At 45.8% G+C, this 16,279-nt stretch overlaps 1 protein-coding gene across 1 annotated transcript in view; it reads left to right on the top strand.

The window, feature by feature from the left end:
* LOC110507950 (DNA repair and recombination protein RAD54B) overlaps positions 1–16,279 on the top strand; it is a 33,679-nt gene that overhangs the window by 14,111 nt on the left and 3,289 nt on the right. Inside the window, exons 4-12 of the mRNA XM_036938620.1 lie at positions 2,652–2,873; positions 3,068–3,367; positions 3,485–3,647; positions 3,819–4,044; positions 4,784–4,870; positions 5,025–5,145; positions 5,226–5,365; positions 15,250–15,540; positions 15,609–15,772. Coding sequence (XP_036794515.1) covers positions 2,652–2,873; positions 3,068–3,367; positions 3,485–3,647; positions 3,819–4,044; positions 4,784–4,870; positions 5,025–5,145; positions 5,226–5,365; positions 15,250–15,540; positions 15,609–15,772 — 1,714 coding nt within the window. The remainder of the gene's footprint in view (positions 1–2,651; positions 2,874–3,067; positions 3,368–3,484; positions 3,648–3,818; positions 4,045–4,783; positions 4,871–5,024; positions 5,146–5,225; positions 5,366–15,249; positions 15,541–15,608; positions 15,773–16,279) is intronic.

Raw genomic sequence — 16,279 nt, 5'->3', positions numbered from 1 at the left:
TTGTTTAACACTTTGTTTGGTTACTACATGTCTTCATTTCATAGTTTGGATGTCTTCGCTATTCTACAATGTAGAAAATAGTAAAAATGAAGAAAAACCATTGAATGAGTATTTGTGTCCAAACTTTTGACTGGTACTGTATATAAAACACAGGGAAATCTAGTTTTGCACTGGGCCTTTTGAACAGTGTATTTGCATAAGGAAGTGTGTGTTTTGAGTGAGGATTTAAACGGTGTGTTTGCGTGTGGGACAGTGTGTGTGGTGACTACGGTTGAGTTATGACTGGAGTTAAAGACAATACAGATCTCTGCTTTTGTCAGACGAGAGGCGCTATTTTGACTGGTTTCATTTGGTTCAAAACCCTGTGTTGCTTTACCATCCCATTAGGAGGGAAGGTGATAGGTGATGAGGGGGTTTTAGAAGGGGGTGTTGCTGTTACAGTGGTGTGATGTTCAGATCTGTGGTTTCATTGTTTTCTATTAAAATAGTTTTTCTAGTTTGGTTTTGTGCTTTATCATCTTCCTCTTCCCTTCTCCAACCTCCCCTTCTCTATCCATCTCTCTTCCCTTCTCCAACCTCCCCTTCTCTATCCCTCTCTCTTCCCTTCTCCAACCTCCCCTTCTCTATCCCTCTCTCTTCCCTTCTCCAACCTCCCCTTCTCTATCCCTCTCTCTTCCCTTCTCCAACCTCCCCTTCTCTATCCCTCTCTCTTCCCTTCTCCAACCTCCCCTTCTCTATCCATCTCTCTTCCCTTCTCCAACCTCCCCTTCTCTATCCCTCTCTCTTCCCTTCTCTATCCCTCTCTCTTCCCTTCTCCAACCTCCCCTTCTCTATCCCTCTCTCTTCCCCTCTTCTTTAGCCCCTCGCCCCCATATATCTCTCCTCACCTTTCCCCTTCGGTCTGGACTCAATATGAATTTATCTTCACTGTAAGGCTGCTACGTGTAAGAGTGAATGTTTAATTCAGACCCTGTCTGCAGGTAACTGTTACACTAGTGAAGAAGTGAGGTAAAGCACAGATGCAGTGATGCTTAACAACTACAGTGACTATACAGTCCTAATATGGTATTTTTTTAGAAGAAACTGGATTAAATGTTTCTCTGTAAGGCAAGGGAGACCCTCTATAGAGAGAAATATAGTGAAATGGCTTGGACAGCCTCTTGCGGCCCAGGGCTGATGTCTCATCCTGGGCATGGGCACTGTAGGAAAGTCCCAGGCTGCAAGTAGAGTGGAGGCCTCAGGGAAGTAGCAACCTCTGCTGGTGAACATGTGAACTGCCACTCAGCAGATCTTGCTTAAAACCTTAGTGAATCATAATTTGAAATTTGTGTACACACGCAATTCACACTTTCCTAAATTGTATGTTGCTGCTGTCAATAACAGCATTGAAAACAAATGTATTTTAAAGAGCAATTCAAATCCTTGGTTCAGGGTGTGGTATTTTAATATTAGGAGCCCCATTAGCTGCTGCTGAAACAGCAGATACTCTTCCTGGTGTCCACATAAAACATGACATAATACAGAACATTAATGGACAGAACTACATACATTTAAAATAGGAATTCACGCTTTCATACCTTCCTGCTTTAGCTTATGTAAAAGACCAATCAGTATCTTGTACTGAAAAAGAGTTGAGCTACTTGTCTCCTGGTGTTTGTTCCAGTATATTTAGAGTTTGCAGGCTGCTGTTTGTGTGAGAGTTGAGCTACTTGTCTCCTGGTGTTTGTTCCGGTATATTTAGAGTTTGCAGGCTGCTGTTTGTGTGAGAGTTGAGCTACTTGTCTCCTGGTGTTTGTTCCGGTATATTTAGAGTTTGCAGGCTGCTGTTTGTGTGAGAGTTGAGCTACTTGTCTCCTGGTGTTTGTTCCAGTATATTTAGAGTTTGCAGGCTGCTGTTTGTGTGAGAGTTGAGCTACTTGTCTCCTGGTGTTTGTTCCAGTATATTTAGAGTTTGCAGGCTGCTGTTTGTGTGAGAGTTGAGCTACTTGTCTCCTGGTGTTTGTTCCAGTATATTTAGAGTTTGCAGGCTGCTGTTTGTGTGAGAGTTGAGCTACTTGTCTCCTGGTGTTTGTTCCAGTATATTTAGAGTTTGCAGGCTGCTGTTTGTGTGAGAGTTGAGCTACTTGTCTCCTGGTGTTTGTTCCAGTATATTTAGAGTTTGCATGCTGCTGTTTGTGTGAGAGTTGAGCTACTTGTCTCCTGGTGTTTGTTCCAGTATATTTAGAGTTTGCAGGCTGCTGTTTGTGTGAGAGTTGAGCTACTTGTCTCCTGGTGTTTGTTCCAGTATATTTAGAGTTTGCAGGCTGCTGTTTGTGTGAGAGTTGAGCTACTTGTCTCCTGGTGTTTGTTCCGGTATATTTAGAGTTTGCAGGCTGCTGTTTGTGTGAGAGTTGAGCTACTTGTCTCCTGGTGTTTGTTCCAGTATATTTAGAGTTTGCAGGCTGCTGTTTGTGTGAGAGTTGAGCTACTTGTCTCCTGGTGTTTGTTCCAGTATATTTAGAGTTTGCAGGCTGCTGTTTGTGTGAGAGTTGAGCTACTTGTCTCCTGGTGTTTGTTCCAGTATATTTAGAGTTTGCAGGCTGCTGTTTGAGGGGGCAGTAATGTGTGTGTTAATGCTCTGATTATTAGTGTTGATGTTTTCTGGGTTTCAGATTTCAGATGTTCCTCACAGAGTCCGGCAGGAGGCTGTGGTCCAGTTGGGGTCGGGGCAGGGTCTGGTAGCGGTGCTGGTTCTGACGGGCCGCGGTACTTCAGTGTGATGTGGTGTAAGGCCAGTGGGAGGAAACACAAACGCTGGCAGGGAGACGCTGTCCTGGTGACACGAGGGCGTACCGCCACGCTTAAAGACATGGAGGGCAAGGACATCGGCAAGGGTGAGTGTGTGAACATTTTAGGTTTCCCCAAACACAGATTAAACATAGTCCTTGACTAAAAATCATGCTCAATGGAGAATTCTGATTTGAAAGTGATTTTAGTCCAGAACTAGGGCTACTCTGTGGCCCGGAGAGCGGCCCTGATAGGGTTATTTTCCAAGTGCATCGGAGAGTGATTCAGATTGTGTGTGTAGGTAGTGGCTATAAGGTATCAGAGCTGGCATCGCTGGGTGAAGGAGAGACCTTGATGATAGGAGCTAAACAGGTGGAGGTGATGGGACTCGTATCAGAGCTGGACTACAATAAGGGCCGCTGTTTCCTTGACGTCCATGTGGAGAAGGAGGAGCCTAAGATATCAGCTCCTCCCCCCTCACGACGCCCAGCTTCCAAACCGTTCTGCCGTCCGACGCTATTGGGCGGAGAGACTGATAGGGGAGTGGCCAAGCCTCAGGAGGAGGTGCCCTGTAAACCACGCCATGACCCTCTAGCACCAGGTAAATACACAGACATACAGTACACTCTCTCTCTCTCATCACACACACACATAAAGTTACACATTCTCACAATCTTCAAACACACCACACTCATCATCTCTCTAATGGTGTGTGTAGGAGCCATTGTCATGCCCCGGCCCTCAACCAATCACCAGTGGACGTATAACAAGGCAGGCCTCCCACTGGTGGACGTGGTGGTTGACCCCTACTTGACCACTCACCTCCGACCCCACCAGCGAGACGGCCTGCTATTCCTCTACGAGTGTGTCATGGGGATGAGGTAATAGGAGATGTGTGTCCGCTCATGATGAATCCTCTGATCACTCCAAAATGTAATGTTGTGTTCCACAAGGCTCTGTGCTGGGGCTGCTATTTATTTACTTTGATTGAATATGTGTGTGTGTGTGTGTGTGTGTGTGTGTGTGTGTGTGTGTGTGTGTGTGTGTGTCAGGGCTACATGTAGGTACGGTGCTATCCTGGCAGATGAGATGGGTCTGGGTAAGACCCTCCAGAGCGTGGCTTTGACATGGACGCTGCTAAAGCAGGGCCCATACGGCGGGAAGCCGGTTGCTAAGCTTGTGCTGGTGGTTGCCCCTGGCAGCCTGGTGCAGAACTGGGGGGCGGAGTTTAAGAAGTGGCTTGGCCGTGAGAGGATCAACGTCTACACTGTTAACCAGGTAGGGGTGTGTTTGATCAGCGTCCACACTGTTAACCAGGTAGGGGTTGTTTGATCAGCGTCTACACCGTTAACCAGGTAGGGGTGTGTTTGATCAGCGTCTACACTGTTAACCAGGTAGGGGTGTGTTTGATCAGCGTCTACACTGTTAACCAGGTAGGGGTGTGTTTGATCAGCGTCTACACCGTTAACCAGGTAGGGGTGTGTTTGATCAGCGTCTACACTGTTAACCAGGTAGGGGTGTGTTTGATCAGCGTCTACACTGTTAACCAGGTAGGGGTGTGTTTGATCAGCGTCTACACCGTTAACCAGGTAGGGGTGTGTTTGCTCAGCGTCTACACTGTTAACCAGGTAGGGGTTGTTTGATCAGCGTCTACACCGTTAACCAGGTAGGGGTTGTTTGATCAGCGTCTACACCGTTAACCAGGTAGGGGTGTGTTTGATCAGCGTCTACACTGTTAACCAGGTAGGGGTGTGTTTGATCAGCGTCTACACTGTTAACCAGGTAGGGGTGTGTTTGATCAGCGTCTACACTGTTAACCAGGTAGGGGTTGTTTGATCAGCGTCTACACCGTTAACCAGGTAGGGGTTGTTTGATCAGCGTCTACACCGTTAACCAGGTAGGGGTGTGTATGGAGGAGGAGGAGGAGGAAGAGGGGGAGTGTGTTTCCCTGTAGTGCTGTTTCTGATCCATATGGTGATGTGTGTGTGTGTGTGTTCCGTGTTGTGTTGGTCTTTAGGACCACAGGGTGGAGCTGTTTGCAGCGTCTCCTCTCCACAGTGTATTAGTGATCAGCTATGAGATGCTGCTTCGCTCTCTGGAAGTGGTGAGTTGGTTCACAGCAGCTTATCTAACAGGGGTGGGAAGTACCACTGTTACAACACTGTTGAATTACACCTCAACTCCTAAATTACAGATTAGGAGTACGATGGATGATACACTCATGGGACATTATAACGTTGTGTGTGTGTGTTGTGTAGGTACAGAAGCTGGAGTTTGGGCTGGTGATCTGTGATGAGGGTCACAGGTTGAAGAACAGCAGCATCAAGACTTCCTCTGCCCTCAGCGGTCTCAGCTGTACACGCAGAGTTATTCTGACAGGTACACACACAGCCCTCTGTTTTATTGACCTTTTACTTTCTCCTAGTGTTTTCTCATCTATTGTGTTTGCTGTACTGTAGGTACTCCTGTCCAGAATGACCTGCAGGAGTTCTATGCCATCATAGAGTTTGTGAACCCGGGCATTCTGGGGTCGTCTGCTGCCTACAGGAAGGTGTACGAGGAGCCAATCCTCCGCTCCCGACAGCCCATCTGCACTGAGGTACATTAACCATCTACACTCTCTGTCTCTATACCTCTACACTTCTCTCTATTGTACGCTCACAACAGCCCTCCTACACTGAGATACTGTCTGCATCTCTATCTCTGTCTCTATACCTCTACACTTCTCTCTATTGTACGCTCACAACAGCCCTCCTACACTGAGGTACTGTCTGCATCTCTATCTCTGTCTCTATACCTCTACACTATCTCTCTATTGTACGCTCACAACAGCCCTCCTACACTGAGATACTGTCTGCATCTCTATCTCTGTCTCTATACCTCTACACTTCTCTCTATTGTACGCTCACAACAGCCCTCCTACACTGAGATACTGTCTGCATCTCTATCTCCATCTCTGTCTCTATACCTCTACACTTCTCTCTATTGTACGCTCACAACAGCCCTCCTACACTGAGGTACTGTCTGCATCTCTATCTCTGTCTCTATACCTCTACACTTCTCTCTATTGTACGCTCACAACAGCCCTCCTACACTGAGATACTGTCTGCATCTCTATCTCTGTCTCTATACCTCTACACTTCTCTCTATTGTACGCTCACAACAGCCCTCCTACACTGAGATATTGTCTGCATCTCTATCTCTGTCTCTATACCTCTACACTTCTCTCTATTGTACGCTCACAACAGCCCTCCTACACTGAGATACTGTCTGCATCTCTATCTCTGTCTCTATACCTCTACACTTCTCTCTATTGTACGCTCACAACAGCCCTCCTACACTGAGATACTGTCTGCATCTCTATCTCTGTCTCTATACCTCTACACTTCTCTCTATTGTACGCTCACAACAGCCCTCCTACACTGAGGTACTGTCTGCATCTCTATCTCTGTCTCTGTCTCTATACCTCTACACTTCTCTCTATTGTACGCTCACAACAGCCCTCCTACACTGAGATACTGTCTGCATCTCTATCTCTATCTCTGTCTCTATACCTCTACACTTCTCTCTATTGTACGCTCACAACAGCCCTCCTACACTGAGATACTGTCTGCATCTCTATCTCTGTCTCTATACCTCTACACTTCTCTCTATTGTACGCTCACAACAGCCCTCCTACACTGAGATACTGTCTGCATCTCTATCTCTGTCTCTATACCTCTACACTTCTCTCTATTGTACGCTCACAACAGCCCTCCTACACTGAGGTACTGTCTGCATCTCTATCTCTGTCTCTATACCTCTACACTTCTCTCTATTGTACGCTCACAACAGCCCTCCTACACTGAGGTACTGTCCCCATCTCTATCTCTGTCTCTATACCTCTACACTTCTCTCTATTGTACGCTCACAACAGCCCTCCTACACTGAGATACTGTCTGCATCTCTATCTCTATCTCTGTCTCTATACCTCTACACTATCTCTATTGTACGCTCACAACAGCCCTCCTACACTGAGATACTGTCTGCATCTCTATCTCTGTCTCTATACCTCTACACTTCTCTCTATTGTACGCTCACAACAGCCCTCCTACACTGAGATACTGTCTGCATCTCTATCTCTGTCTCTATACCTCTACACTTCTCTCTATTGTACGCTCACAACAGCCCTCCTACACTGAGATACTGTCTGCATCTCTATCTCTGTCTCTATACCTCTACACTTCTCTCTATTGTACGCTCACAACAGCCCTCCTACACTGAGATACTGTCTGCATCTCTATCTCTGTCTCTATACCTCTACACTTCTCTCTATTGTACGCTCACAACAGCCCTCCTACACTGAGATACTGTCTGCATCTCTATCTCTATCTCTGTCTCTATACCTCTACACTTCTCTCTATTGTACGCTCACAACAGCCCTCCTACACTGAGGTACTGTCTGCATCTCTATCTCTGTCTCTATACCTCTACACTTCTCTCTATTGTACGCTCACAACAGCCCTCCTACACTGAGATACTGTCTGCATCTCTATCTCTGTCTCTATACCTCTACACTTCTCTCTATTGTACGCTCACAACAGCCCTCCTACACTGAGATACTGTCTGCATCTCCATCTCTATCTCTGTCTCTATACCTCTACACTTCTCTCTATTGTACGCTCACAACAGCCCTCCTACACTGAGATACTGTCTGCATCTCTATCTCTATCTCTGTCTCTATACCTCTACACTATCTCTCTATTGTACGCTCACAACAGCCCTCCTACACTGAGGTACTGTCTGCATCTCTATCTCTATCTCTGTCTCTATACCTCTACATATCTCTCTATTGTACGCTCACAACAGCCCTCCTACACTGAGTTACTGTCTGCATCTCTATCTCTATCTCTGTCTCTATACCTCTACATATCTCTCTATTGTACGCTCACAACAGCCCTCCTACACTGAGATACTGTCTGCATCTCTATCTCTGTCTCTATACCTCTACACTTCTCTCTATTGTACGCTCACAACAGCCCTCCTACACTGAGGTACTGTCTGCATCTCTATCTCTATCTCTGTCTCTATACCTCTACACTTCTCTCTATTGTACGCTCACAACAGCCCTCCTACACTGAGGTACTGTCTGCATCTCTATCTCTATCTCTGTCTCTATACCTCTACACTTCTCTCTATTGTACGCTCACAACAGCCCTCCTACACTGAGATACTGTCTGCATCTCTATCTCTGTCTCTATACCTCTACACTTCTCTCTATTGTACGCTCACAACAGCCCTCCTACACTGAGATATTGTCTGCATCTCTATCTCTGTCTCTATACCTCTACACTTCTCTCTATTGTACGCTCACAACAGCCCTCCTACACTGAGATACTGTCTGCATCTCTATCTCTATCTCTGTCTCTATACCTCTACACTATCTCTCTATTGTACGCTCACAACAGCCCTCCTACACTGAGGTACTGTCTGCATCTCTATCTCTATCTCTGTCTCTATACCTCTACATATCTCTCTATTGTACGCTCACAACAGCCCTCCTACACTGAGATACTGTCTGCATCTCTATCTCTATCTCTGTCTCTATACCTCTACATATCTCTCTATTGTACGCTCACAACAGCCCTCCTACACTGAGATACTGTCTGCATCTCTATCTCCATCTCTGTCTCTATACCTCTACACTTCTCTCTATTGTACGCTCACAACAGCCCTCCTACACTGAGGTACTGTCTGCATCTCTATCTCTGTCTCTATACCTCTACACTTCTCTCTATTGTACGCTCACAACAGCCCTCCTACACTGAGATACTGTCTGCATCTCTATCTCTGTCTCTATACCTCTACACTTCTCTCTATTGTACGCTCACAACAGCCCTCCTACACTGAGATATTGTCTGCATTTCTATCTCTGTCTCTATACCTCTACACTTCTCTCTATTGTACGCTCACAACAGCCCTCCTACACTGAGATACTGTCTGCATCTCTATCTCTGTCTCTATACCTCTACACTTCTCTCTATTGTACGCTCACAACAGCCCTCCTACACTGAGATACTGTCTGCATCTCTATCTCTGTCTCTATACCTCTACACTTCTCTCTATTGTACGCTCACAACAGCCCTCCTACACTGAGGTACTGTCTGCATCTCTATCTCTGTCTCTATACCTCTACACTTCTCTCTATTGTACGCTCACAACAGCCCTCCTACACTGAGATACTGTCTGCATCTCTATCTCTATCTCTGTCTCTATACCTCTACACTTCTCTCTATTGTACGCTCACAACAGCCCTCCTACACTGAGGTACTGTCCCCATCTCTATCTCTGTCTCTATACCTCTACACTATCTCTATTGTACGCTCACAACAGCCCTCCTACACTGAGATACTGTCTGCATCTCTATCTCTGTCTCTGTCTCTATACCTCTACACTATCTCTCTATTGTACGCTCACAACAGCCCTCCTACACTGAGATACTGTCTGCATCTCTATCTCTATCTCTGTCTCTATACCTCTACACTATCTCTATTGTACGCTCACAACAGCCCTCCTACACTGAGATACTGTCTGCATCTCTATCTCTATCTCTGTCTCTATACCTCTACACTATCTCTATTGTACGCTCACAACAGCCCTCCTACACTGAGATACTGTCTGCATCTCTGTCTCTATCTCTGTCTCTATACCTCTACACTTCTCTCTATTGTACGCTCACAACAGCCCTCCTACACTGAGATACTGTCTGCATCTCTATCTCTGTCTCTATACCTCTACACTTCTCTCTATTGTACGCTCACAACAGCCCTCCTACACTGAGGTACTGTCTGCATCTCTATCTCTGTCTCTATACCTCTACACTTCTCTCTATTGTACGCTCACAACAGCCCTCCTACACTGAGGTACTGTCTGCATCTCTATCTCTATCTCTGTCTCTATACCTCTACACTTCTCTCTATTGTACGCTCACAACAGCCCTCCTACACTGAGGTACTGTCTGCATCTCTATCTCTGTCTCTATACCTCTACACTTCTCTCTATTGTACGCTCACAACAGCCCTCCTACACTGAGATACTGTCTGCATCTCTATCTCTGTCTCTATACCTCTACACTTCTCTCTATTGTACGCTCACAACAGCCCTCCTACACTGAGATACTGTCTGCATCTCTATCTCTATCTCTGTCTCTATACCTCTACACTATCTCTCTATTGTACGCTCACAACAGCCCTCCTACACTGAGGTACTGTCTGCATCTCTATCTCTATCTCTGTCTCTATACCTCTACATATCTCTCTATTGTACGCTCACAACAGCCCTCCTACACTGAGATACTGTCTGCATCTCTATCTCTATCTCTGTCTCTATACCTCTACATATCTCTCTATTGTACGCTCACAACAGCCCTCCTACACTGAGATACTGTCTGCATCTCTATCTCTGTCTCTATACCTCTACACTTCTCTCTATTGTACGCTCACAACAGCCCTCCTACACTGAGGTACTGTCTGCATCTCTATCTCTATCTCTGTCTCTATACCTCTACACTTCTCTCTATTGTACGCTCACAACAGCCCTCCTACACTGAGGTACTGTCTGCATCTCTATCTCTATCTCTGTCTCTATACCTCTACACTTCTCTCTATTGTACGCTCACAACAGCCCTCCTACACTGAGATACTGTCTGCATCTCTATCTCTGTCTCTATACCTCTACACTTCTCTCTATTGTACGCTCACAACAGCCCTCCTACACTGAGATATTGTCTGCATCTCTATCTCTGTCTCTATACCTCTACACTTCTCTCTATTGTACGCTCACAACAGCCCTCCTACACTGAGATACTGTCTGCATCTCTATCTCTATCTCTGTCTCTATACCTCTACACTATCTCTCTATTGTACGCTCACAACAGCCCTCCTACACTGAGGTACTGTCTGCATCTCTATCTCTATCTCTGTCTCTATACCTCTACATATCTCTCTATTGTACGCTCACAACAGCCCTCCTACACTGAGATACTGTCTGCATCTCTATCTCTATCTCTGTCTCTATACCTCTACATATCTCTCTATTGTACGCTCACAACAGCCCTCCTACACTGAGATACTGTCTGCATCTCTATCTCCATCTCTGTCTCTATACCTCTACACTTCTCTCTATTGTACGCTCACAACAGCCCTCCTACACTGAGGTACTGTCTGCATCTCTATCTCTGTCTCTATACCTCTACACTTCTCTCTATTGTACGCTCACAACAGCCCTCCTACACTGAGATACTGTCTGCATCTCTATCTCTATCTCTGTCTCTATACCTCTACACTTCTCTCTATTGTACGCTCACAACAGCCCTCTTGCACTGAGGTACTGTCTGCATCTCTATCTCTATCTCTGTCTCTATACCTCTACACTTCTCTCTATTGTACGCTCACAACAGCCCTCTTGCACTGAGGTACTGTCCCCATCTCTATCTCTGTCTCTATACCTCTACACTATCTCTCTATTGTACGCTCACAACAGCCCTCCTACACTGAGGTACTGTCTGCATCTCTATCTCTGTCTCTATACCTCTACACTTCTCTCTATTGTACGCTCACAACAGCCCTCCTACACTGAGATACTGTCTGCATCTCTATCTCTATCTCTGTCTCTATACCTCTACACTTCTCTCTATTGTACGCTCACAACAGCCCTCCTACACTGAGATACTGTCTGCATCTCTATCTCTGTCTCTATACCTCTACACTTCTCTCTATTGTACGCTCACAACAGCCCTCCTACACTGAGATACTGTCTGCATCTCTATCTCTGTCTCTATACCTCTACACTTCTCTCTATTGTACGCTCACAACAGCCCTCCTACACTGAGATACTGTCTGCATCTCTATCTCTATCTCTGTCTCTATACCTCTACACTATCTCTATTGTACGCTCACAACAGCCCTCCTACACTGAGGTACTGTCTGCATCTCTATCTCTATCTCTGTCTCTATACCTCTACACTTCTCTCTATTGTACGCTCACAACAGCCCTCCTACACTGAGATACTGTCTGCATCTCTATCTCTATCTCTGTCTCTATACCTCTACACTATCTCTCTATTGTACGCTCACAACAGCCCTCCTACACTGAGGTACTGTCTGCATCTCTATCTCTATCTCTGTCTCTATACCTCTACATTTCTCTCTATTGTACGCTCACAACAGCCCTCCTACACTGAGATACTGTCTGCATCTCTATCTCCATCTCTGTCTCTATACCTCTACACTTCTCTCTATTGTACGCTCACAACAGCCCTCCTACACTGAGATACTGTCTGCATCTCTATCTCTATCTCTGTCTCTATACCTCTACATTTCTCTCTATTGTACGCTCACAACAGCCCTCCTACACTGAGATACTGTCTGCATCTCTATCTCTGTCTCTATACCTCTACACTTCTCTCTATTGTACGCTCACAACAGCCCTCCTACACTGAGATACTGTCTGCATCTCTATCTCTATCTCTGTCTCTATACCTCTACACTTCTCTCTATTGTACGCTCACAACAGCCCTCCTACACTGAGATACTGTCTGCATCTCTATCTCTATCTCTGTCTCTATACCTCTACACTTCTCTCTATTGTACGCTCACAACAGCCCTCCTACACTGAGATACTGTCTGCATCTCTATCTCTGTCTCTATACCTCTACACTTCTCTCTATTGTACGCTCACAACAGCCCTCCTACACTGAGGTACTGTCTGCATCTCTATCTCTGTCTCTATACCTCTACACTATCTCTCTATTGTACGCTCACAACAGCCCTCCTACACTGAGGTACTGTCTGCATCTCTATCTCTATCTCTGTCTCTATACCTCTACACTATCTCTCTATTGTACGCTCACAACAGCCCTCCTACACTGAGATACTGTCTGCATCTCTATCTCTATCTCTGTCTCTATACCTCTACACTTCTCTCTATTGTACGCTCACAACAGCCCTCCTACACTGAGATACTGTCTGCATCTCTATCTCTGTCTCTATACCTCTACACTTCTCTCTATTGTACGCTCACAACAGCCCTCCTACACTGAGATACTGTCTGCATCTCTATCTCTGTCTCTATACCTCTACACTTCTCTCTATTGTACGCTCACAACAGCCCTCCTACACTGAGATACTGTCTGCATCTCTATCTCTGTCTCTATACCTCTACACTTCTCTCTATTGTACGCTCACAACAGCCCTCCTACACTGAGGTACTGTCTGCATCTCTATCTCTATCTCTGTCTCTATACCTCTACACTTCTCTCTATTGTACGCTCACAACAGCCCTCCTACACTGAGATACTGTCTGCATCTCTATCTCTGTCTCTATACCTCTACACTTCTCTCTATTGTACGCTCACAACAGCCCTCCTACACTGAGGTACTGTCTGCATCTCTATCTCTGTCTCTATACCTCTACACTTCTCTCTATTGTACGCTCACAACAGCCCTCCTACACTGAGATACTGTCTGCATCTCTATCTCTGTCTCTGTACCTCTACACTTCTCTCTATTGTACGCTCACAACAGCCCTCCTACACTGAGATACTGTCTGCATCTCTATCTCCATCTCTGTCTCTATACCTCTACACTTCTCTCTATTGTACGCTCACAACAGCCCTCCTACACTGAGGTACTGTCTGCATCTCTATCTCTGTCTCTATACCTCTACACTTCTCTCTATTGTACGCTCACAACAGCCCTCCTACACTGAGGTACTGTCTGCATCTCTATCTCTATCTCTGTCTCTATACCTCTACACTTCTCTCTATTGTACGCTCACAACAGCCCTCCTACACTGAGGTACTGTCTGCATCTCTATCTCTGTCTCTATACCTCTACACTTCTCTCTATTGTACGCTCACAACAGCCCTCCTACACTGAGGTACTGTCTGCATCTCTATCTCTGTCTCTATACCTCTACACTTCTCTCTATTGTACGCTCACAACAGCCCTCCTACACTGAGATACTGTCTGCATCTCTATCTCTATCTCTATACCTCTACACTTCTCTCTATTGTACGCTCACAACAGCCCTCCTACACTGAGATACTGTCTGCATCTCTATCTCTGTCTCTATACCTCTACACTTCTCTCTATTGTACGCTCACAACAGCCCTCCTACACTGAGATACTGTCTGCATCTCTATCTCTGTCTCTATACCTCTACACTTCTCTCTATTGTACGCTCACAACAGCCCTCCTACACTGAGATACTGTCTGCATCTCCATCTCTGTCTCTGTCTCTATACCTCTACACTATCTCTCTATTGTACGCTCACAACAGCCCTCCTACACTGAGATACTGTCTGCATCTCTATCTCTGTCTCTATACCTCTACACTTCTCTCTATTGTACGCTCACAACAGCCCTCCTACACTGAGATACTGTCTGCATCTCTATCTCTGTCTCTATACCTCTACACTTCTCTCTATTGTACGCTCACAACAGCCCTCCTACACTGAGGTACTGTCTGCATCTCTATCTCTATCTCTGTCTCTATACCTCTACACTTCTCTCTATTGTACGCTCACAACAGCCCTCCTACACTGAGGTACTGTCTGCATCTCTATCTCTGTCTCTATACCTCTACACTTCTCTCTATTGTACGCTCACAACAGCCCTCCTACACTGAGATATTGTCTGCATCTCTATCTCTGTCTCTATACCTCTACACTTCTCTCTATTGTACGCTCACAACAGCCCTCCTACACTGAGATACTGTCTGCATCTCTATCTCTGTCTCTATACCTCTACACTATCTCTCTATTGTACGCTCACAACAGCCCTCCTACACTGAGGTACTGTCTGCATCTCTATCTCTGTCTCTGTACCTCTACACTTCTCTCTATTGTACGCTCACAACAGCCCTCCTACACTGAGATACTGTCTGCATCTCTATCTCTGTCTCTATACCTCTACACTTCTCTCTATTGTACGCTCACAACAGCCCTCCTACACTGAGGTACTGTCTGCATCTCTATCTCTGTCTCTATACCTCTACACTTCTCTCTATTGTACGCTCACAACAGCCCTCCTACACTGAGATATTGTCTGCATCTCTATCTCTATCTCTGTCTCTATACCTCTACACTTCTCTCTATTGTACGCTCACAACAGCGCTCTTGCACTGAGGTACATTACCCATCTACACTCTCTGTCTCTATACCTCTACACTTCTCTCTATTGTACGCTCACAACAGCCCTCCTACACTGAGGTACTGTCTGCATCTCTATCTCTATCTCTGTCTCTATACCTCTACACTTCTCTCTATTGTACGCTCACAACAGCCCTCCTACACTGAGATACTGTCTGCATCTCTATCTCTGTCTCTGTCTCTATACCTCTACACTATCTCTCTATTATACGCTCACAACAGCCCTCTTGCACTGAGGTACTGTCCCCATCTCTATCTCTCCCTTCATTCCTTCTCTATATCTCTCCCTGTAGGAGGAGAGAGTTTTGGGGGAGGAGCGAGCGGCTGAGCTCTCTCGTCTGACTGGTCTGTTTATTCTGAGGCGGACCCAAGAGATCATCAACCGCTACCTGCCGCCTCGTCTTGATTGGACAGTGTTCTGTAGCCCCTCCCCCTTGCAGCGGGAGCTGTACCAGGTTCTCCTCTCGCACCGTGTCATCCGGGCCTGTCTACAGGGGTCGACACAGACTCACACACACCTCGCCTGCATCACCGCCCTGAAAAAGCTCTGCAACCACCCAGGACTGCTCTACTCCACTGTACAGGTATGACACATAAAGACACAATGATGATGACAACAATGATGATGATGATGATTGTGTGTGTGTTCCAGGAGCGTTCTGATGGCAGCTCAGCAGAGGGTTCTCTGTATGAAGGGCTAAGAGGTGTCTTTCCAGAGTCTTACTCTTCTGGGGGCTTCAGTACAGCTGACTCAGGGAAACTACTGGTCCTGTCTGACCTTCTGACCACTATTCACCACCTCAGCCCTACTGACAGGTAGGTGTGTGTGTATGTGTGTGCGTGTTAGTATGAAGTGTGTCCAGGGATCCGGGCACACTGGCATTGGTTTGTTGACACCATAGGGATCCTATTAAATTACTAGATGGGCTGTCATAAACCCTCAAAGGTCCAGAATGGAGTGAAAATGGCAGCCATATTGGCCAGGGAGAAATCCAAACCTGTCTAATTGGAATGAATGACCATAGAGGCAGAATCCAGATGTTTCTTATAGAGGAAAATAAAACCAAAGCATGTGATATCAGAAATTGTGTAATAGAATTATTGTCAACCTAAAATAGTGTCATATAATTATAAATACAATGTATATGGATTTTATACACATTTTCTGTATAAATAGCCTCTGTATAAATATATGTGAACAGACCATAAATGTCAACATTTTAGTTATATGATACAATGTCAGTACTTGTTGCATTTACAACTTGTCTCAGTCCCATCGTCAACTGATGTCAGCCAGTGTCTGGCTGTGGATTGACTGTGTTG

Source organism: Oncorhynchus mykiss, chromosome 2 (assembly GCF_013265735.2).
Source record: "Oncorhynchus mykiss isolate Arlee chromosome 2, USDA_OmykA_1.1, whole genome shotgun sequence".
In the NCBI taxonomy this organism is placed as follows: domain Eukaryota; kingdom Metazoa; phylum Chordata; class Actinopteri; order Salmoniformes; family Salmonidae; genus Oncorhynchus; species Oncorhynchus mykiss.
The sequence above is the reverse complement of the archived record's forward strand: the minus strand, read 5'-3'. Positions and strand labels throughout refer to the sequence as shown.